The sequence below is a fragment of the Macaca mulatta genome, chromosome 11 (genome assembly GCF_049350105.2).
Source record: "Macaca mulatta isolate MMU2019108-1 chromosome 11, T2T-MMU8v2.0, whole genome shotgun sequence".
Lineage (NCBI taxonomy): Eukaryota > Metazoa > Chordata > Mammalia > Primates > Cercopithecidae > Macaca > Macaca mulatta.
In genome coordinates this window covers 20785556-20809833 of record NC_133416.1, presented here as the reverse complement: position 1 = coordinate 20809833, position 24278 = coordinate 20785556, and the positions used below count along the sequence as shown (strand labels likewise).

General features: G+C 36.2%; 1 protein-coding gene across 9 annotated transcripts in view; it reads right to left on the bottom strand.

Moving 5' to 3' along the window:
* PIK3C2G (phosphatidylinositol-4-phosphate 3-kinase catalytic subunit type 2 gamma) overlaps positions 1-24278 on the bottom strand; it is a 423460-nt gene that overhangs the window by 302686 nt on the left and 96496 nt on the right. For all 9 annotated transcript variants that reach the window (XM_028829285.2, XM_028829284.2, XM_028829283.2 and 6 more), the window contains 3 exons: positions 22311-22433; positions 17490-17523; positions 14018-14213 (listed from right to left, as the gene is read on the bottom strand). In XM_028829285.2, coding sequence (XP_028685118.2) covers positions 14018-14213; positions 17490-17523; positions 22311-22433 — 353 coding nt within the window. The remainder of the gene's footprint in view (positions 1-14017; positions 14214-17489; positions 17524-22310; positions 22434-24278) is intronic.

Here is a 24278-nt window from a genome sequence, read left to right as displayed (position 1 = left end):
AACAAAACTGTCATTAAAGAATACTGTATTTGATAAAATCATCCTTCAAAAATGATGAAAGAGAAATACTTTATGAGATGGATAAAAGCTGAGGGAGTTCCTCACTACAAGGCCTGCTTTATAAGAAATGCTAAACACTGTCCTTCAAATTGAAGTGAAACAATGCTATAGAGAAACACAAAAGCATCTAAAAGTATAAAACTCACTGGTAAAGGTAAATATATAGACAAATATGCAATACTGTAATGGTGCTAAATAAATTACTTTTAATTCTGGTATAGCATTTAAAAGATAAAAGTACAAAAATAGCTACAACAATATATTAATGGAGATGTAATATAAAAAGATGTAATTTGTAACATCAATAACATAAAGTGTGGTGGGAGAAGAAATAAAAGCACAGAGTTTTCGTATATGATTGAATTTAAGTTAACAGCTTAAAGAAGGTTGTTATAAATATATGATATTTTGTATTAGACTCATGGTGAACACAAAATGAAACCTGTGGAAGATACACAAAAAATAAACAAGAAAAAAATCAAAACATGTTACTACCAAAAAAATCCAAGCGAGTCATTACTAAAAAAAAAAAAAAAAAAAAAAAAAAAAAAAAAAAATCTATGAACTCTATGAACACTAAAAAGCACAGCCAGAGAGGCAAAGACAAAGAAGCTACAAGACAGAAAACAATTGACAAAGTGTTAATAGTATAAGTCCTTTACTATCAATTACTTTAAAAGCAAATAGATTAAATTCCCCAATCAAAAGACATTATCCATTTAACCAACAGCATGGCTAAATGGACAAAAAGTATATAAGATCCAACTAGATGCTACTCACAAAAGCCTCAATTTAGATTTAAGGACACAAATAGGTCAAAAATGAAAGGATAAAATAGCTATTCTATGCAAATAGTAACCAAGGGGAGCAGCGGTGGCTACGCTTACACCACGAAAACCAAGTGTAAGTAAAAAACTGTAACAAGAGAAAAAGAAGGAAATTATATAATGACAAAAAGGTAAATTGACCAGGAAGATACAAGAATTTAAACATATCCGCACCCAACATCAGAACACCCAATATATAAAGCAATATCTGAACCCAACATATAATGCATTGACAGAGCTGAAGGAACAGACAGCAATACAATAATACTAGACATCATAACCCACTTTTAATAAGTAGAACATCCAGATAGAAGGTAAGAACAGAGGATTAGAACAACACTATAGACCAAATGGACCTAACAGATATATACAGAACATTCTACTCAGCAGGAGCAGAATACATATTCTTCTGAAGCAAACAGGAAACACCCTCCAGGCTAGATGACATATTAGGTCACAAAACAAATCTCAACAAATTTAAGAAAATTGAAATAATATCAACTAGCTTTTCTGACCACAAGAGAATGAAATTCAAAATCAATAGCAGAAAGAAATCTGGAAAATTCACAAATAGGTGGAAATTAAACAACACACTCTGGCAAAACCAACGGTTCAAAGAAGAAATCAAAAGGGCAATTACAAAACATCTCAGAATTGGCAATGCTTACAGCTTCAGCTTGAGGAGAGTATCCTGCCCAGGTGCAGTGGCTGCCATTGAGATCCACCTGAGATCTTTTGCCTCCAGCCTTTCAGCACTCCCAGGCTGCAGCTCCTGCACCTGTTCAGCTTGCTCACTCACCCTACCTTCCCTGTAGCCTGCTGCACCATGGAGTTGGCATTAGTGGCACCAGTGGCAGTTGAGCTGGTCTGCAGCAGCAGGTACCAACATTTATAGAATGAAGAAGAGCCTGAGGAACCTGAGAAGGCTTCAGGTGAGGTTCCTCCATCTTATGGCATCAACTCTGCAGAGAGTATGGTGTATTTGACTACAATGATGAGTCTAATTTTCCAAAGCCCCTGTTTTACAATGTGGTTGTAAACATTACCAATTTATAATCAAGTCATGAGAATTAAGGCTGAAGCTATTTCTTTGGTTCCTGGAAGAGATGAGGATTTTGTGGGACGGGATGATTTTGATGATGCTGACCAGCTGAGGATACGAATTTTTTTTTTTTTGTTGTTAACTTTTTCCTGGCATTCTTCTTAACTGGATTAAGTTTTTTCCTGTCTTTTTGCCTGACTGCTTCAGTGGCAGGAAGGTATGACACCCATTTCAGAATTTGGTCTCTTTCTAATTAAGTGGGTCCTGAGAGTCAGATTTCTAACCTGTTTTCCTTGATACGTTCATGGTCAGCACTGCTGCTGTGAGATGAACCAAATGCTGAGTTAAGATGCCCTATCCAATGTGATGATCATAAATTATTAGACATCTTGGGGTAAAAATGATCTCAAATTATCCTTACATTTTAAATGGATAAGAATCCCAGTTTGCTGACATAAAGCCAAGTGTGGGATGCAAGTGCCTAGCGGACCACTTCTGGTAAGCAGAACTGGCGAATGTTAGTTTGGTAAAGAAACTAAATCTAAAGTTAGCAGAAAAAAAGACATAATAAATATGAGAGCAGAAAAAAATGGAATACAGAATATTAAAAATAGAACTACCATATAATCCAGCAATCCTACTTCTGGGTGTTTATCCAAAAGAACTGAATTAAGGTCTTGAAGAGCTATCTGAACTCCCAAGTTCGTTTCAACATTGTTCATAGTAGCCATGATGTAGAAAGAATCTAAATGTCCACCAATGGGTGAATAAAGAGAACATGGTATATACATACAATGATATAGTATTCAATCTTGACAAAGAAGAAAATCCTGTCATAATACAACATGGATGAATATTAAGGACATTATGCCAAATGAAATAAGCCAATCACAGAAAGACAAATACTAAATATACCACTTCATGAAAGCAAAAAATAGAATGTTGGTTACCAGGGACTTGGGGATAGAAAAGGATAGATAAATGAAATAAGCCAATCACAGAGAGACAAATACTGAATATACCACTTCATGAAAGCGAAAAGTATGTTGGTTACCAGGGACTTGGGGATAGAAAAGGAAGGGGTAGAGGAGTAATGGGTACAGAATTTTAGCCATGCAAGATGAAAAAAGTCTACAAATCTCCCATACAACAATGCACATGTAGTTAACATTACTGTACTTTACAATTAAACTTTTTTAGTAGGGTAGACTTCATTTTCTATATTTTTACCACAATTTTTAAAAGGTTGAAAAAGAAGAAACAATATGCTAATGTTCTGGTAAACACAAATTATTTAGGACTAGATTTTTGTATAAACCTCTAATGTGAAATTTGGTATTGGAGCCAAAGTTTCTAACAATACTTATTCACTTTGCAATTTTAAATCAAAGGAGAATTTATGTGCATTAGATTTTTAAACATTTAATGAACTCATAGGATAACTAACAATAGTCCTAATATTTTGTGGCAGTTCTGGAAAGTACATACTGTGTTTGAATATTTTTAACTTAAATGTAAAAGATGTTTGTACACAATATCTGATGAGCTTTCCAACATTAAACACACACACACACACACACACACACACACACACCCCTCCTGACAAAACTATAAAATCTTGTAAAAAATCTTAATAAGTAAAAGCAACATTAATTAAAAATATTATATACATATGTATATATATAATAGAAATTCTCTGCAAGTAGCAAATTTTCCCACATAATATCTAAACAGCAAACAGGTCTTCTAAAACAAAATGTTCTTAACATTTTGTGATATCTTTTTTTTAGTTTTTATAGCTGTTATATCTTGATCTTTTATATGTACCATTGCCTAACAATTTAATGTGATAATTAGAATGAAAGAGTAGTGATACAGACAGGAGGCAGGGAAATACTAGACAGAAAAGGGCAGGGTTGCTAGCAAAGCCTCACCCTCAAGCCTGGACCTGAGGCCCAAAGTGAGAAAATGCCTTCCTGTTTTCCCACTCGAATGTTACTTTTTGGCCCACCCCACCCCCTATCCTATAACCATAAATACCCCAGGCTCCACTGACAGAGAGGAAGCAGAGAAAGAAGAGAAAAAGCAGCCTGAGGTCAGCAAGAAGTAGCTTGACTTCAGAAGGGTGGCTTGACAGCAGGACCTTTCAGAAGATTTTGGCCAGGGATGGCCAAACTCCAGGGGAAGACCACCTTCCCACTCCATCCCCTTTCCAGCTCTCCATCTACTGAGCGCCACTTTCATTGGCAGTGAAATCCCCCACATTTACCATCTTCAATTTGTTCGTGTGACCTGATTCTTCCTGGACACCAAACAAGAGCTCAGGATACAGAGGGCTGTCACACTGAGCTGTTAAACACGTAAGATGTCTGTGGATGGCAAAGCTAAAAGTGTACTGTAACACATGCCCTCTGGGGTGCCAGGGATTGCAGGTACCCCCCAGATGCTGCCACAGGGCCACATGAAGTTCTATTCCTGTCAGCACCCAGAAGCACTTGTCCTGGCCCCTACACCCAATCACTGGCATGCTCCCCTTCCTGTGAGGCACTGAGAGCTATGGATTAAGTAAATGAGCCATTCCCTTCATGAATCTTGTGAAGGGATCAAGGGAACTGTCCTGTTTCATCTGGGGGCTTGCCCAGGATACTTCAGAAGGGTAAGCAAAATGGGGATTTGTCTCTCCTTGTCCTCAGACTTTCCTCTGAGCTATACCATTTGCAGGGGATAGGATGCAGCCCTGCCATCTCTCTCTTTCTTTTGGGTAAAAGGAATGTTGGCTCTGTTTCCCTTCATGGAGGTCTAGTTGTCATGTAGGACTGGAATAAAGTACTGGGGAAACCGAAGGCCTCTTGCCAAGGCCACTCCTCAGTATTGCCAGAAGGCCACAAGACTAGATCTGTTCCCCAAGTGTCTGTCAAGGCATCAGCCAAGACCCCCAAAGTTTTCCTTTGATATCTTTCCTTCCTTCTTTTATGCTTTGAAATGGCTCCTAGCTCTTCTTTTATAATGTTAAGGGTTCTATTACAAACTTCAGCAATGATACTAGGCAGAATGTATGTTTGGTCCAGCCATCAGATGTGCAACTCAGAACAATACAATTTCCATATGTTCTTAGAAGTGTGACCCCAAACCCCAGTGGTCACACATGTGTGAATGGGATGGGCAGATGAATGGCGGTTCCCTTCTCATCCCCTCCCCTCCTGGCTTGGGTGCCTGGGCATGTCCGTAGCATGCATGCGCTGTGCCCAATAGCCAAGTGGGTGGTGGGAATCAGCTGTGCATGCTGCCCAGGCCCTAGGGTAGTCTTTGGGGCCAGGGACCCCATGCAGTCAGCTGGCCAGTGCTCTCTGCATGCTGTACAAGCCCATAGACTCTTTCCTCCCCTGGCCAAGGAGTTCAGCCCAGTTGGAACTGGGGGAGGCATACAATGATTAAAGGAACCTATTTGTAGAGAGCAAGAGGTTCTTTCCCTGGACCACCCCCATTTGCCCTTTAAACTGTTTTTGTTCTTTTTTCTTTTCTAAGTGAGAGGTTTGTTTTCCTACCTCAGCACTCTGCTATACAATAGGGAGGCAACAGAAGAGTGAGCCCTGCTGGCTGATAACAGCAAATTTGGCAGGACCCATTTGTAACTTAATCTAAATGGACCCTGAAATACCTTTTTGTCCCCAACTTGATTCCAAACTTCAGGTTGAGGCCCTAGGAAGGAAAAGAAGATCTGAGGGATCCAAGCAAGGAAACAGGCACAATGTAAATGGGCAGGACCAATTCCTGCTAATTAAGCCTCCATGTCATGGCAGGAGGCCATGCTCCATGGCACAGATAAGGACCGGGAAACCCAAAGGTTGCTGACAGTAGGGGGAATGGAGGCATGGGCATAAGTGAATGCGGATAATTCCTATTCTCTAGGACCTCCCTGCTTCATGGGTGCAGGCTGCAATGGCACCTGTGGGTGGTGTCCATCTAAGGTCACCAGGACTTGAGGATAAGAAGACAGAAGAGAAAGGGGCAATGCCTGCTTCCCCTTCCTCACACCTGAGTTTTTGCTGAAAGAAGGAAGGGAAATGAGGGGATGCTTATTTCCTTGTCTTTCAGAATGGGTAACCAACTGTCTTCACCATCACGAGTTTATACTCTTCTAGAGTGCATCCTGAATCACTGGGACTCTTTGACCCTCAGAATCTGGAGGAAAAATACCCATTAGCCATTTGCACAAAGGTTTGGTCAAATTATGAGGACTGGCTTGGTCTGAGGAAGGAACCATTCATTTCGAAACCATCTGGCAGTTGGAACTTTTCTGTAAATGCAAGGACAAATTGTCTGAGACCCCATATGCACAGGCTTTCTTTACCTTGCAGGGCAATCCAGACCTTTGCCAACAGTGTGGAATTGATCCACCCCTCCTATTGGCCATCTCAGGAGAGGCTGCAAGGGGCAATCTCAGGGAACTAAAGAAACAAACCCCAGAGGCACCTCTGGCCGGGGAGCCAGCTCCCTTCAGCCCTGCTCCTCCGGGTTCTCCCCATCCTCTCTTCTGCTTGCCCCCTCCTAGAAATACTCACCCTGGACAAGCCCCAGTCTTACTTTTGCCCCTTCAACAAATGCCTGTTGAATTTGGCCCCAGTAAGGTCCAGGTTCCCTTCTACCTCCAGGACTTAAGGCAAACTAAGGGAGATCTTGGCAAGTTTTCAGATGACCCTGACAGATATATAGAGGCTTTCCAGAATTTAACCCAAGTACTTGAACTCTCCTAGAAGGGAGTTATGTTACTTTTAAATCAAACCCTGACTAACACTGAGAAGCAGACTGCTCTGCAAGTGACAGAGTGATTTGGTTATGGGCTTTGTATCACATATATGATCAGGGAAGGTGCCAAACTTTATCCAAATGAAAGAGGTGCAGTACCAATGGATGACCCTGGAATGGATCTCAATGATGAGATGGGAGAATGGAAGAAGAGACACTTTCAGGTGTGCATAATGGAAGATTTAGGTAGGACTTGCACCAAGCCTCTCAACTATATCGAGCTATTTATGGTAGACCAGGGATTTGATGAGAATCCCACTGCCTTTCTGGAAAGGCTGAGAGGCCTTGGTAAAGCACACATCTCCATCTTCTGATTCTGGTGAGGGAAAACTAACCATAAAGGATACATTTATTATACTCAGGATGCCTCTGATATAAGGAGGAAGCTACAGAAACAGGCCCTGGGAACAGATAGTACTTTAGAGGACCTCCTGAAAGTGGCCAACTCAGTTTTTACAGTAGAGATGGGGGAACACAAGAAAGAGGCAGAAGTTTTAATGGCCACCATGCAAACCTACAAACCCCTGAATTCTCAAGGTGTACCTGTTGACTGCTACAGATGTGGCAAGAATAGTTATCCCTCTTATAAAAAGTTTAACTGCTCCCATACAAGGTTTAATTTCTTTCACCAAAGTGAAACAGCTTGGGGTACAATGTTGTCAGCATATTTCATTTCTTATTTCTGTAATCTTTGGCACTAGATCCTTTCCTTGTATAATACACATATTTGATTCATGCATACTTAACCTTGTAAAAGTTTTTTTTTTTTTTTTTTTTTTTTTTCTTGTTTGCCTAGAGGCCATCAAACTCTGAATGGTCAGGCAACTGGAGCCTTGGACAATGGCTCCCTTTAGTCAGGGACCCTTAGGTAGACCTTAGGGAGGAATCTGACTGCCGTTTTCCCCAAAAACAATGCCCCCTGTCAGCAGGAAGTAGCTAAGATTGGTCATCTTCCATATTCTAACGGCACTAAGATGTGCCTCTTCAGAGGGGGAAAGTGATATGGACAGAAGGCAGGAAAATACCAGGCTGAAAAGGGTAGGGTCCCTGGTGAAGCCCTCACACCTGGACCTGCGGCCCAAAGTGAGAACATGCATTCCTGTTTTCCTACGTGAATGTTGCTTTTTAGCCTGTCCCACCCACCATCCTATACCCACAGAAACCCCAGGCTCCATTGGCAGAGGGGTGGCAAAGCAGCCGAGCGGTGGAGTGGCAGAGTGGCAGAGCAGCAGAATGGCAGAGAAGGTAAGAAGAGAAGCAGCAATCTGAAATCAGAAAGATGCAGCTTGACTTCAGGGGGGTGGCTTGATGGCAGGACCTCAGAGAAGAGTTTGGCCAGGGATGGCTGAACTCCAGAAGAAGACCACCACCTCCCCAGTCCATCCCCTTTCTAGCTCTGCATCCTGCTGAGACCCACTTCCCTTAGCAATAAAATCTCCTGCATTTACCATCTTCGATTTGTTCATGTGACCTGATTCTTCCTTGATGCCGAACAAGAGCTCGGGATGCAGAGGGCTGTCACACTGAGCTGTTAAACACTTAAGTCATCTGCAGATGGCAAAGCCAAAAGAGCACTGTAACAGATGCCTTCTGGGGCTCCAGGGATTTTGAGTACCCCTCCCAGACACTGCCATGGGGCTACACAGAGTTCTACTCCTGCCAGCACCCAGAAGCACTTGTCCTGGCCCCTGCACCCACTCACCTATGTGTTCCCCTCTCCCATGAGGGGTTGAGAGCTGTAGGCTGACTAAACAAGCCAACCCCTTCATGAGTCCTTTAAAAGGGTCATGGGAACCATCCTGTTTCAGTATCAACTCTAGTAACCAGTTAAGGATCAAGTACACTGAAGTATACTCACTTCTGCTGTGGTAAACAGAAGGGACTTTAGAGTAGAAAGAGGACATCTGGAGTTCTCGTAGATTAGTTCTAGAACTGTAATTTCTTCATCTGCAAAATGGGTATGATAGTGTTCTTGTGTCACTGGTGTGAGGATTAAATAAAACAGAGCTGGTCCTCTGTATCCCTAGGTTATGCATTCACAGATTCAACCAACCACAGGCCAAAAATATTTTTGGAATGACGATAAAAATAAAACAAAGGGATGTGTTGTGAGAAATGCATCATTAGGTGATTTCATTGTTATGTGAACATCCCAGAGTGTACTTACACAAACCTAGATGTCTCAGCCTACTACACATCTAGGGTATACGGGATAGCCTATTGCTCAAAGGCTACAAACCTGTACAGTATGTTACTGTCCTAAAGACTACAGGTGGTTATAACACGATATTGCCTCACAACACATTTCTCAGAACATAATTCCTCAAGTCATAAGCTATGCATGAGTGTATTCACATAGTTTACATTGCACTAAGTATTATAAGCAATCTATAGATGATTTAAAGTATACAGGATGATGTGCATGTGCTGTATACAAATACTGTACCATTTTATGTAAGGAGCTTCAGCATCTGTGACATTTGTTATCTCCAGGTATCCTGGCACGAATCCCTTGCAGATAACAAGGGCCAACTGTAATGCAGGTAAAGTATTTTTCCCAGTGCAAAACTCATAGAATGTCTCAGTTAATAGTAAGTACTATGATGAGGATGAATCAGAGGATCTAGGACTTGTTTGTTGTTCTTCTACCAGAATGCTGGTAGAAGATTTTTCTTCCTCTTTATTATCCTTGATTTTTATAAGCTGAACAAAACAAAGCAAAATGGCATAGAGGAAATGGTGGCATGATTGCCACATTAATTTTTAGTCTGTTATTTCTAATTTATGAATGTGAGGCTATATTTTTCACCTTAAGGATAGCTTTGACCACATTCCATATGTTTTATTATATATTTTTATTACCTTTAAGTTATAATGTTTTCTAAACTCCTTGACTAATAAAATTAAAAGTACATACTTAAATTTATGAATATATTTATCTTTTGTTACTGTTTTCTAAATTGCATCTCAGAAAGTGGATGAGATCTTTATTATATAGGTTATTTGAAATTTGCCCACTATTTAACATTTGGTCACTTAAATATTCTATATGTGCTTGAGAAGAATTTGTATTTCCCAATTATTTTCTGTAAATACAATATATATTTATTGGGTCAAGCTTGTTAATTATATTGGCTCACTCCTGTATTCTTCCTAATTTCTCATTAATGTATTAATTCCTGAGAGAGGAATATTGGTATCCTCCACTATAGTATTAGCCCCATCAAACTCTCTTTGGATTTCTGTCAATGTTATTACTTTGTTACATCTTTCTGGTGAATTGAATATTTCAATACCATGTCAGGACTTTATATTTAATGATGCTCTTGGTTCACAGTCCATTATGTTGGTCTATATGCCAATGTTTGGTTGGTATGTGCATCAGTATTTATATTGAAAGATTGTGCCTGTTTCCCACACATTCCTTAATGTGCTAATACGATAAACCAAGTTTATAAATTTGACTTTAGTGACATGAATAGAAGACATAAACTGCACACATGTACCTTTTAATGGCAAAGGTTATGGAACAAGAAACCTCTATATGCCATTCGAATCTTCCCCATAAAAAGGGCATCCTCTTGATGAGAAAGAATTTCAGCTTGCCTCTGTGCGCACAGTATCCCATAATTGAAAGCACTGTCAATCATTTTTGCATAGATATGCTTTATTACATAATATGGATTACTGTATTACATAATACGGATTACATTATGCTTTTTTGCATAATTATTTTTGCATTCTATTTATCAAGTAATGATACCATACTTTATGAGTGACTTAAGGGATTTTTTAAAATAATGTTTATTGACTTTTTAATGATCTCCTCATATGACAATATGATTCTGCTGCACTCTTATTAATCATTACTAAAAATCATTTTAACAATTGTCTAGTCAACCACTCTTACACTGCCACTAATTGCTCTGGATTCACTTTCACTGATGCTGGCCCTCTTGACCTCAGGCACTTAGCTTTGTACCTCTATTGTAATATTTTCTTGGCTTCCTTGGAATATCTCCTGGTCTACCTTCCTTTATGGGCATTGCTTCTTTATAGTTTTCAGCTCAGCTTATATTTTTTCCCACAGTAATAACAATGACATGGACTAAGTATTCCTGCTCTCGAGACTTATGTAACAATTTCACACACCAAGTATGACTGACTTCTCTATTCAAGGAATTTTATTCAAACATTTTTAACAAATCTTTGTCGAGTGCCTATTGCATGTCAGGACATGTTTTGGGTACTAGAGTTTTAAAAACCATAGTCTTACATACAAATGTGCATGGTCACATGGACATTGTAAAAGATGATTTGGGGGAGAACTAATAATATGTTATTATTAAGATAATGAACATCATGAAATATATACACAAAATGATAAATTTATCTCATCTTTGAGTGAGATAAAGGCACTTTCGATCTGTAGAGAGGATAAAGTTACGTAATTAAATTTCTATTCTCTATAATGAGAAATTTAGAATAAATATGAAGGAGTTCTTAATCAGTGTAATGAATCAAGGAAAGAATTTGTTTAATCAAATTATTCTAAGTAAGATACATTCTCATTTGTCTTTGATAGCTTGAGGGGGGTGTTCCCTGAAGGCATCTATGGAGTAGATGATAATTCAGTTTCAAATACTCAGATTTGATGGTGAATGTTTCACTATTTTTTATTGTAGAGTCTTGTACCTTAAGTTTGTACTTTAACAAATTAGTTTCAGTTGCTGACATTAACTACGGTCATTTTGACTAAAGCCATCTAGAAAGCTATCACTTTGTTATTTTACCCCCTCAGTTTATCAGTGCGTATGCTTTTGGATACCTCTGGCCTAGTTTCTTCCCAGGTGTCTTGCCTCCAAGAAAGCCCCCAATGATTCTGCCTCCTGGTATGTGAACCCTTGTATCACGCTTTCCCACAGGGTACAATATGGCAGAAGTAGTGGTATACCACTTCCAGTATTAGATTATAAAGATTGTCCCTTCTGTCTCTGGAGTTCCCTTGCTCATGGACTCTCTCTCATTCCTTGGATCATCTGCTCTGGGAGAAGCCAACTCTATGGCCTGAGGACATTTGTTGAAAACTGAATAGCAAGGAATTGAGGGTCCCACACCTATACACCATGGGGAACTGAAGTCTTCCACTAACCACATCAATACCACCTTGGAAGTAGATTCTTCAGCCCCAGTGAGCTTAAGATGACTGTGGTCTCAGTCAACAGTGTGACTGCAACTCATGGGAAACCTTAAGCCAGATCCACCCAGCAAAACTGCTTCCCAGATTCTTGAGCCTCAGAATGTGAACTCATCAAAGTTTGTTGTGCTAAACTGCTAAGTTTTGGGGTAATTTGTTATGTATTAATAGATAACTTATATGCTAGGTCCCTAAGAAAATCTACAATAAAGATGTAATTTGTCATGAGATAAGACATCGTACCGGAGCCTCTTCCCAAAGAATTTTGACTGGTCTATGGATTCCTTAAGAGAGGAATAGCTTCATATTTTCCCCTGTGTCCAGCCCTTTATAGTTTGTTCCAGTAATGAATGGCTGGGATGATTTTGTTTCCTTCATCAGAGCCCTAAGTTACTTATTGATTATAGGAACATTTGCAGAAAAGCATTATTTTATATTTATAATTATATGTACATATGAACACATCTACCTGCATATAACAATATTAATAAATGTTCTATTTTTACTCGCACATAGGTACTATATAGAGACAGAAAAAGGAGAGTTAGTTAGATCATTCATACACAAACACACACACATGCATAAATGCACACTTTTTTATATTCCTATGCATTTTACATTTGTACACATATGTATATTTACACACATATGTATATATTTTACATTTTGTATTTACACACCTATGTATATATTTATATATATATTTATCCTTGTCTATCTACATATAGACACACATATATAAATGCAAGCCCTATACATATAGCTTTATCTGTATTTATCTGGCTATAGAAATTTTCCATGGGAATTCAAACTAAGGAGTATTTATTGTTGGTTAGAAAATTAAAAGAAAACATTAATTAGAGTAATAATTTATTTTGCTATACATCAGCCCTTTAAAATTTTTCAGAAAATTAAAAAAGGAAAAAGAATAGAAATATTACTTCATGGATTCCAAACAAATATGTGTGTAGATAGTGTTTTTTTGTATACACACGTAAAATTTCCTCTTTAATTTACTCTATGAAGATTTACACAGTTTATTTTTAAAAAATACAGATCAAATAAAAATTGAATCTTCTTTTGCTTTTTTTTTTTTTGAGACGGAGTCTCACTCTGTCCCCCAGGCTGGAGTGCAGTGGCACTATCTCGGCTCACTGCACACTGCAACCTCTGCTTCCTGGTTTCAAGTGATTCTACTGCCTCAGCCTCCCGAGTAGCTGAGATTACAGGTGTGTGCCACCATGCCCCACTAGTTTTTTGTATTTTTAGTACAGACAGGGTTTCACCATGTTGTCCAGTCTGATTTTGAACTTCTGACCTCAAGTGATTCGCCCGCCTTGGCCTCCCAAAGTGGTAGGATTACAGGCATGAGCCACTGTTTCTGGCCAAAAATTGAATCTTTACTGAAATTATTTATTTCAGTTTTTCTTTGAGATGCTAAATGCAGTAAGTATAATAACTCCATTACTAAATTACTATCTTATCAACTTTAATTAATTATCTCTATATTACTGTAATTATGTTATTGAAGAAAATACTACATAATAGAGTCAACTTAAAATCTGGTGATATTCCATGCATAATTGTCATTCACTTCTATTGAAATGCAAATAATTCTTGGCTAATTCTCATTTTATCAAGGTACAGTTCTTGCAAAATACCACTGAAACCTGGTGAGGATCAGAATGATTTTTTTTTCTATTTTTGAAGACTCTCCATCTCTCTGTATGTGTACGTGTTTTTGTCTTACTATGTTTTCTTAACTGGCATTAGCCATTTAAACCCAAACATGAAAAAGAAAATTTTAGAGCAGCCACTAAATAGAATGAGTATTTTCTATTTCCACAATGATATATTGGTAATGGCAATTGTTTAAATATGGAAAATGGAAGAAGAAAGAAAATTAAGTATTTATTTTGAATCTAAACATGTAAAATGTGATTTTAAGAATATGGATAAACCTATGCTGATTAATTCCAAATTTTATGACATTTTTGCTTCTGCATGTAAGAACATGACAAATTGCATTCTACTTAGAAGCTATGTGAAAATGAACCCTTTTGTGAAAAACTCACCACCACTCACCTGTGCACCCAGGTTTCTGGAATGTTGTGTGCGGCATACACTGTGAAGCTGAGGTGGGAAGGAAGCCCGGGATTTAGATAGGAAATGCATCTGGGTACATTTACAGGCTGAAAATCTGCATAAAAGCTGTTACAATAGACATTGATGAGCTGGTAGATGGATGTGGATAGTTCAGTTGTTACCTTCTCTATCAAGCCTAGAAAGTAAGAGGTAGAGATTAAGTCACTAACAAGGGCCATATTTGTCATAGGCCATCAATTACAGCTTTGAAATTTCTTATAATACAATTTAAATAAATTTAATTAAAGTGACCCTTTACCAACTGAAGACAATTAACTATCTGTACCTCTGAATGCAACCTGGCTTAGTTGCTAGTAGATTATTTATCAATAAGCTTTCTGATCTCCAGCTGCAGCAATCTTCGAAACATGGCCTTTTCATCACAATTTGGAATTTTAAAAATTATTAATTTGACATTCTGATCAACTGTAATTTGCAATGTTTTTTTTCAGATTTGTGATTGTTTAAAGTTAATTTTCAGACAAGGAATATTTTTTCTACATGACTTATAAGTACATCAAACAAATTCTATCTAAAGAATTAATAATAATAAATTTGATGATGCTATCATGTTTACCATTAACTGAACACTAATCATATGCAATGCGCTGATATAAAAACAGAATGAAAATAGTACATGGCTAGGATTTAAAACCAGCTTGAAATGAAAGATTTATGATGTTTACTGTATCTCTTCAAAATCAAAGCCTTTCTTGAGTTTTGCCATTAGTTATTTAAAAGGAGTCACTGGTTATTCCTAAAAGTGATTTGTCATGAAAGAAGAAAAAATACTAGGTATAGGGGCTAATAGTTTTTCTCTGGCAGCTAAGTAGATATTGAGAACAAGTAAGCACATCATCAGAAATTGTTTTGCTTTTTTTTTAATCTGCTGTGATATGAATCCATGTGCTGTTAGTCAATAACGTTGTTTATTCAAACACACGCAATTGTTTTTAAAACACGCAATTCCCTATATAGTAGTTCAGTCTTAACAGTACTTTTGCTTTCCACAGTTTGTTACCCAAAGTAAACTTAAGTTAAAAAAATTACGTGAAAATTCCAGAAATATACAATTTATAAGTTAAAAAAACATGAATTGCCTTTTGTTTCTAATTGTTTGGAAATGAAAATAGCAGAGCTAGATATTTCCTTTGATAATCTACAGTATTCCAGCACACAGGCAGTTGGATACTTCAGGAAAGTGGCCAGCTTGACATGGAGCTTCTTCCCACATCCTGTCTGTGCCTCAGTAGCTCTGTCGATAATTAAATATTTTTGTTGTTGTTTAACACATGCTGTTTTTCACTTAGTTATTCATAAATTTGTACAAAATACATAAGGTAGATTAACTTTCCTTATTTGTTATATTTCTTAAATTGTGCCCTCTGTTGAAACCGCCTGGGGGGACAAGCAGAGGAAAAAGAAAACCTGTAATTAAAATTCTCTGAGAAGTCAGCAGTAGCAATTAATGAAGCAGAAGAGTAAAGCAGTGTAAAAATAGTCTTAAAAGAGGCCACGTCAAACTCTGGAGGCCAACGAACAGAGATTCTCCTGAACAGCAGAAGGCAGAGAATTATAAATGTATAGAAACATCTTGTTTCTCTGTCTCCAAATTGTACTCTTGGTACCCTGAAGCAGAAAGCATAAACTTCTTTTCAAGAATTCCCAACATTGTGCAAATGAACACACATCTAAAACAAATCATAAATTTATTAATTTAAGCGCTAGCATATATTTTGGGGGAAACTTAGTCATTTGGTTAATTACTCAAACTCTACTTTTTGCTTTTTGTGCAGAAACATGGTTCTTGGATATAATTTGCTACTTTAAGTTTGCATAGAGATGTATGCTTATGCATTATGTTTTACTTCCTGAACTCTGGATGAAGACTACATTTCAAATAACATCATGAAATCGTATTAAGCACCCAAGACACAGGGCTTGGTAGTGAAATATGGTGAGAAAAGAGTTTATTGCACCTCATTTTACTCTGGAAAAGAGTTACAGTGCCATGAAATAAAGAGGCAAGGACAATCTATGTGCAATTTAGACTCAATTAAAATCTGTCATGATTTATTATAGGATATAAGTCTCCAGGAACATTTCTGTACAGTTTTGTGGGATCTCATATTCTAGTCCCCAGAGGAATATGGGGGAGGAGACCTCATTACAACATTCCTGATAGAAAAGGAGAATCAGTTTCATACACACACCCCTCCAGCTTGATCACTTCATGTTCAACCACTTAGATTCTGCTAGTAATACTGTCAGGGAGTGTCCATTCCTTCCTTCCCTCTATTGTGTTCTAGAGTTTTATGAACACCTAGAATAGGGGGGTTTTTGTACTTGCACAAGTTTCTTTATACCCTCTGCCACCCTATTTTCCTTTTTGATGTGAGATGGGGGAGTTCCTCAAACATAATTGAATGTCTTCTTTTGAGTGGTAGGAATTAGAGTTGAGAGGATATACTTTTGTACGTGACTACTGAAACAGTTAAGGGTGTGGAGGACAGGTGAGGTTTTCATTTGCTTTCCAGTGGATTTTTCTGAATCCAAGTGTGTTAGTTGAACATGTGAGGGGCAGACAGTTTTCTTGCAGATACTCAGAGTATTCCTGTGCCAAATACCATCTACAACAAAGAATGATCCTGACCAGACCCTGCACATTAAATCCTATTATATTGTTTATGCCTATTAGGATAACAAGATCAAAGAGTTTAATCTAGAATCACAGACTCTGAAAGTAGAATGTTTGATTCAAAACCAGTTGAGATTTGAGTTGGGAGAGTTGAAATTCAAAACCAGTTCTGCCTGATTCCAAAAGTCAGACTCTGCTCTATCCCACGCAATCTCACACCTCCTGTTTTCTATAGAGGCAAAGTCCTCCCGTGGCTTGTAATTTTATAGACTCAGGGCCTCTGTAAACACTAATTATTCCAGAACCAAATCCTCCTACCTGTTATATTAGCTTGGTCTTTCATATAGAGCTGGAATTTGAATTTGAAGTGGGTGACCTTGCAGACAGACATCTACCACTTTTCTAATTTTTCTTACATCAAAATATAATTAGGTAAATGGTAAAATTCTCAATGTCTTGGAATGGTTATAAGATATTTTCAGCATTTTAATATTTATAGATCTTTTTGTAGACTTTTCTCATTATTTAAAAAATATCAGGCTAAAAGTTTACAGAGTGTGGATTTTTATTCCCTTGCGGAATAAACACTTCCATTAATAAAAAGGATTTTAGAAAAGCATCTTTCTCCTCATAAGGCTGTGTGTGTGTGTGTGCGTGTGTGTGTGTGTGTGTTGTGTGTTACCACAGTATTTGGATAAAAAAATTATTTTGGATTCTGTAACTTATTTTTTTCTTTTATTTATTTCAAAATACTTGAGTACATGTATGTTTTACCTTTTGCTGAAGTCTCTGAACTTTGATAAAAATTCTGAAAGAAATGTAAAATTATACTTGTTATTCACACAACAAATTCACAAAATAATCAAAAGGTAACGTCCAAAATCTAAACATTATAATTTCTTTGTCATGATACAACAACAAAATATTTCTTGGCATCATATATCAATTTGCTTATTAAACAGAATAAATTTAAATTGTATGATGAAATAAAAACTTTCTAAATATTGTAATAAGCAATGTAGGTAATTTTTTAAAAGAGAAATTACCACAATAGATTGTCTAAGCTCAATCCCCCTTATATAACAGTGACTAATCTTTTGAGAAAAGTGCATGTCTAATTCTCTCTGTATGCCGTGTCCAGCTCTTATTCCTAGCAGTTATTCAGCAAGCTTTAGACAGCAACTAAAAGAAGACTGAATTGAAGTGGACAAAATCAGTATAGATTCACTAAATAGTTTTCTTTCTTTTTTCCTTTTTAGGAAATTTTTAAAACTCTGATAGTCAAACACTTGAAAAAATAAAATATATTGAGTCATATCTTAAATAAAAAATACAATCTGAAATCCTATTTTTTTGTTTCCATTTTCATTATTCTTTAGGTTCATGTCCATTAGTGTGGTGGCCTTCCTTATTTACCTATTTTTATCCTTGTTAGAAACCTAGAATTACTTTGGTGGCTTAGGATTTGCTGGTTGTAACTGAACTATCATGAAAACTGTATAAGGTGATTTATAAACATCCTAAAAAATGGTTTCAGCCCAAAAGGAAATACAATTGTTAATAAGATCCATTTTAATTGCCATTAAAATGTTTTAAATTTATAAACTCAAAATTTTTAAAAAAAGTGAAAATTAAAAAATAAAATTTCAAGTCTTGCATTTAAGGAAATACAATTAATTAAAAACCAGATTTCTCAAAAAATGAATTAGAGAATAATTGTTTTTCCATAACAAAAAATTTGTTACAGTATTCTTTTAGAGAGAGAACATTTCGATCATGTTTAAAATGTCATCACATTTATATGTAACTTTTTAATTAGAAGCATCATTTGCATGAACCTTTTCAGAAGCACTTCTATTAGGTAAAATATTTAATCGGAGTATAGTATCAGTTGCTAGTCTTAACAACTACATATGAGATTTCCACCCTATCCATGTGGGTGAGATTATTAAAAATGTTAGCCTGATTTAACTAGAATTCAATTTATTCAGAAATATAGACTTGTATTAGAAAATCACCATGACATCCACCTACACCATGATGTGAAAGACCATATTTTCACTTTGTGGTTCGCCTATTATGGAATCATTTAATGGAAATTAAATTATGTGAGTTCTGGAATATAATTTGAAGGATGCAAATTGTTTCCAGTGCTGGGTCAGAGAATAAAATAGAGTACAAGTATGTTTGTCATATAATTCTTCATCTTGCCAAAGCTTACATTTAATAAACTCCTAATGACTTCCCTGTATGGCAGGAAATAGTCCTTTGTATGTTGACCAAAAATGTAGCCAAGAAAAAGAAAAGCTTCTCAAATTTCAGTTTGTTGGCAGAAGGCCTGTATTTGTCATTTCTTCAGTCTTAACTTCATGGTGGGTGGGTAGACTGCTTTGGCATTGTTAACTGTAGCTGGTTACTGCACAAATTCTGTAAAATGTACTTAATATGTGTGCCAAGATTCTTATATAGGTGGGCTCACGATTAAAATGGGATGGAAAAAGAGATGAACAAAAGTATGAATGCAACTGATGCAGAATAAATGAGCTTTCAACAGTCTGCTCAAAATAAGTAGGATCCAGTTTTTACAGAATATTGAACTATTTTATCTATTGACATATATTAAATAAAACTCCTGATTGTTAACTCCTTTCTTAATTTCTCTGCATGAAAATCATTGTAGTCTTATCAAAATATAGGATAAATATTTAGATATGAGTTTAAAAGTTTCAAAGAAAAATCACACAAAATTTTGTGTTTATACTAGTACATAAGGAAAGTGAAATATGAAGGTGAGTTTTTTTTGAGTATTATAATTGTTTATGGCTTTCCTACGAAATACCCAATCCTTTGTGAATAATTCTTTTAATTTCAAATATTAAGTTTGATATTTCTGAAAAATTGTCATTTTTGTTCTTTTAGGGAGTTTCAGAAAATGAGTGTTTTGAAGATAAAACTTTTTATAACCAGCAATACTTTAACATCATTCGAAATGCTTCATCCTAAGACTATATTTTCCTCATTGTTTGATCAGTTGTTTGTCCACCAATTCACCAAGAGCTGGACATAAAAGTATAAGATTAATCAAATAGTCTTAACAGATGGGAAGACGTGTCCACATCCACACATCTGGTCTCTTCCTCTGGCAATGGTTCATATTTGTCAGGAGGCTGGCTGTAATCGATGGCCATGAGATGACAGGGGCCAACCTTCCTGGTGCTTGTGTGAATTAAAGCCTTCGTATAAGCCTTGTGGGAAAGATTCTCCAGAACTAGCACCAGCACCATCCTTAATACCTCCAGTAACAACAACGATCTCATTTAAGCTACACTGTCATCAGGGCCCTTTATTAACATTATTTCCCATACTTAGAAGAACCCTGCAAATTCTGATTTATTTTTCTGTTTTAAACATGAGGAAAATTAAAACTCCAAAAAGTGAATTAATTTTCCACAGGATGTTTATATAGAAACTGGTAGATCTTATATCCAATTCATATTTGCATTATCTTATCTCATGTATTTTATCAGCTTTGGGAGCTTGTAATGTTTCTAAAATGTGACAATTTAAGAGAAATACCTGCCTGTTCAAAGTTAATTCTCACTACCTTGTTATACTGACTTAACATCACCAATTAGAAAGCCCCTTTTCAGCATCATGTAATTCCCAAGTTTTTAAGTTCATCAAAATAGTTATTTTCGAAACATACTGGTGAAATGCTTTTTAAGACACTAGTACAAGCTTGTCCAACCCGCAGCCTGTGGGCCACATGCAGCCCAGGATGACATTGAATGTAGCCCAACACAAATATCACAAATATGTAAACTTCCTTAAAACATTATGAGGTTTTTTTTTTTAAGCCTATCAGCTATTGTTAGTGTTAGTGTATTTTATGTGTGGCCCAAGACAATTTTTGCAATGTGGCCCAGGGAAGCCAAAAGATTGAACGCCCCTGCTCCAGTATATTTTTTTTTTACTTTGATGCAGAATAGAAAAATATGATTATATTACATGTGATCAAATCAGATTGTTTTACCTTGTTGTTACTTGTAAAGGCCCTATGTCTTAATAGCTACATACAAAAATAGTTTTGGAGACTACATAGTTACTCAGTTTCCTTCTATAATTGGAAAGTAAAAGAGAAGGTGTTTACTTTTTAAGAAAAATTTAGGGAAATGAACACAAATCTGTCTTCGATGTTGAATTGCTGGATTTATTGATTACATTATTTAAATTTTGATTTATTTAATGCTTTGCATTTTTAGCTTTTCAGCAATGTTTATCTTTAAAATATTTTTGTGGTATACCTCCATGAGTCATCAAAATCGTCATTGTTCATGTAAAGAACGTATTTAAATTTCTATATTCATTTTTTTACTGTCTAATCACACAAAACTTTGGATTAAATAAGATCTAGAAAGCCCATCATTAAGAAACTACTGAATTTTCATACCCACTTATCTATTTGAAACAATAAGCAGTAAGCATGATTATTTCTATGTAGTAATATAATGATCTACATTGTAAATCAATCTTTTGAAAATTTCAAGACTGGCATACTCAAAAGTAGTAGAATCTTTCTTGTTGTCTACCATGCAGATAGAGGTTATATGTATTCACTCTATCTTAGAAAGTTTCACATACACTGTAATGTGTATAGAGGCCTAGGTTCAAATCTGTATTTTGCCACTTATTAATTCTCCGTACACACACACTGTAAGCGTTGAGCTTTAATAGTGAAATGAACATTAAAATACCAACTTTATGACATGCTATGAGCATAAATTGAGATAAAATAAAAATTAAATTCAATGAGGTAATGCATATGTCAAACTATTTTACATATTACAATGGACTAGCAAATACTAGTTATTATTATCATCGTATCTTTCTGCTTTATCATCTACTAAACTAATAATAAGATAAATGAATTTATTGTAACCAGATGTCCTAATGTTTTTCTTGGAAAATAATCACTTACAGGTCTATATCAGATTTCTGAAAATTCAAAAGAAAATCACATAATGTTCATTTTTTAAGCCCACCAAACCACAATGTGGGATCCAGAGAAAATCACACAGAAATCATGGAAGCAGTGTGCACTGCAAAATTCACAAAAGACACCACAAAAATGGATTTTTTCTTTTTTATAAATGTGCTTATCCATACAAACATGACACTTATGCCTGTATACACTCATATACATGAGAACCATTAACAATCTATACAAACACTTATATGTGAATGTTATATAATTACGTTCATTTAGGTAGGATTATAGGATTGATTTCAGTACCACCTGAAGTTATAAGGTGGTTACAAACTTCAAAGGTGTAATCAATGTCCTTATAGTTTAATCAAATCTATTTGGCATAATAAACTCAAGCTGCCAATACTCCCAAACAATTGAAATATACTGTTTGGCAGCACACACACACACACACACACACACACACACACACACACAGATACACACACAATCACACAGACTCAAACATACACACAGAAATACAGTTGTTAGTAAAAAGTCTTTTACTCTCCTTAATTAAGTATTGAACTCAGGTTTAAAACTATTGTGTAATAAATGAATATACTTACCTCTGCTTTTCTCTGAAGAATTAGACTTAGTTCATTTACTGCATCTGTAATTTGTTTGGTTTCCACACACCCTAGAACACTGCATATATTTTTAACTTCTTCAATAATATTATCCACGTTTTCCTGTAGATAACCAAGATTCACATCTTACAATCTATTGAAATAAATGAGGGAACATCAATTTATTCTCAAACTTCTTCTTTTTCCATGAGGAGCAAGTGGAATAAAATATGATTGTTTGCTTTCACATAAAAAGAAAGTTCTCAAGACTCTGGTTATCCTGTGACTGGGGCTTTAATTTTCACTGAGCAAATGTTCAAAATTAGAACTGACTTAACACTAACTTACTAACTTAGCTCTAATTTAACATTACTTGAAACAAAATGAGAAAGAGAGGTAGAAGGAGAGGAAGGGTAAGGAAGAGGGAGAGGAAAAGAGAGAGAGAGAGGAAGGAAGAAGTGTGGGGAAAGCAGGGAAACTCAGCCTTAGACAAAGTCTGTGGTTTCTACAAAACACTATGAAAACAAAGTAATGACGGTCAACCCCGGGAGAGTTTCAAAATACACCTATTGTTTGGAATCAGGGTATAGTTGGGCAAACTTACTAGAAAATCAGATTCACAGGGTTCAGAACAAACTCTGGACAGCCAGTTGTGGTGTTGAGGTGTTTGATAATCATCTGATTGCACATCCTTGAAGTGACTGATTTTTCAAAACAATCGCTGATGACAAATACAATTTACTGATATAGTTTGGATGCCTGTCCTCTCCGAATCTCATATTGAAATATAAGCCCCAATGTTGGAAGTGAGGTCTGGTGGGAGGCATTGGGTCACGGGGGTGGATCCCTCTTGAATGGCTTGGTGCTGTCCTTGCAATAGTGAGGGAGTTCTCACAAAATCTGGTTGTTTAAAATTGTGCAGCACATCCCGCCTCCCTCTGCTCCAGCTCTCACGGGTTAGACACCTGGATCCCCTTCACCTTCTGCTATGATTGCAAAGCTTCCTGAGGCCCTCACCAGAAGGCGATGCTGGCACCACACTTCTTGTATTGTCTGCAGAACTGTGAGCCAATTCAACCTCTTTTCTTTATAAATTACCCAGACTCAGGTATTTCTTTATAGCAACACAAAAATGGCCCAATATGCCTACAGCAATGACAAATTCCTAAAATCAACAATGCAGGCTGGCCTTAAGAGAGAGAGCGATTTTATGGTCACCATTCTAAGAATTTTTCATTAGCCGTCCTATATCCCAGATGTGCACATGTTCTTAAATAAGCATTTATTTTTAAAAAACCTTCTCTGTTTTGACCTTATTCTTTTCCATGTTTTGCCATTAACTATAGTGAGAAATCTCTCTTTTCTTTGATTCTGTGTGAATCATGTTTCACTCTACAAGGTTTTTATGTTCTTTGTCTTTATCATTAACAATTGTGTTTTCTCAAAAAACATCAGTTTTGTCACCAGCACGACCATCATTCCAATGGAAAATTACAACAGTTTATTTTAAGAAGAGATGGAACAGAGTTTTTCCTTTTATTTGCATACAAAGATATGTGTTCACAGCATAAAAAGATTTTAATTCTCCTTACATTTTCTTAACAAAGTGTCAATACAAAGACACAATGCAAGTTTTATATTAATGGGATAATACTTTGCTTCTTTTGTGGAAAAATGATATGTACTTTTAAATTTGTTGCCAGTATCTCTGATATGTAATTTTACAAATCCTGAAACCAATGACAAAAACCTGAAGAATAACTAATTAATACTACAAAAGACAAAATGAGGATTCCAAAAATTGTCTACAGATTTTATTAATGAGCTAAAAGTAAAAAGATGCAATTTAGTTGAGATCTATTTTAAGTCTTTCATGGATTAAAAAATATATTTACCCAATAATAACATGGAGAAGAAAAATTTATGAGTCATTCAAATGGAAAAAATCATTTATTTCACTATGCGTTA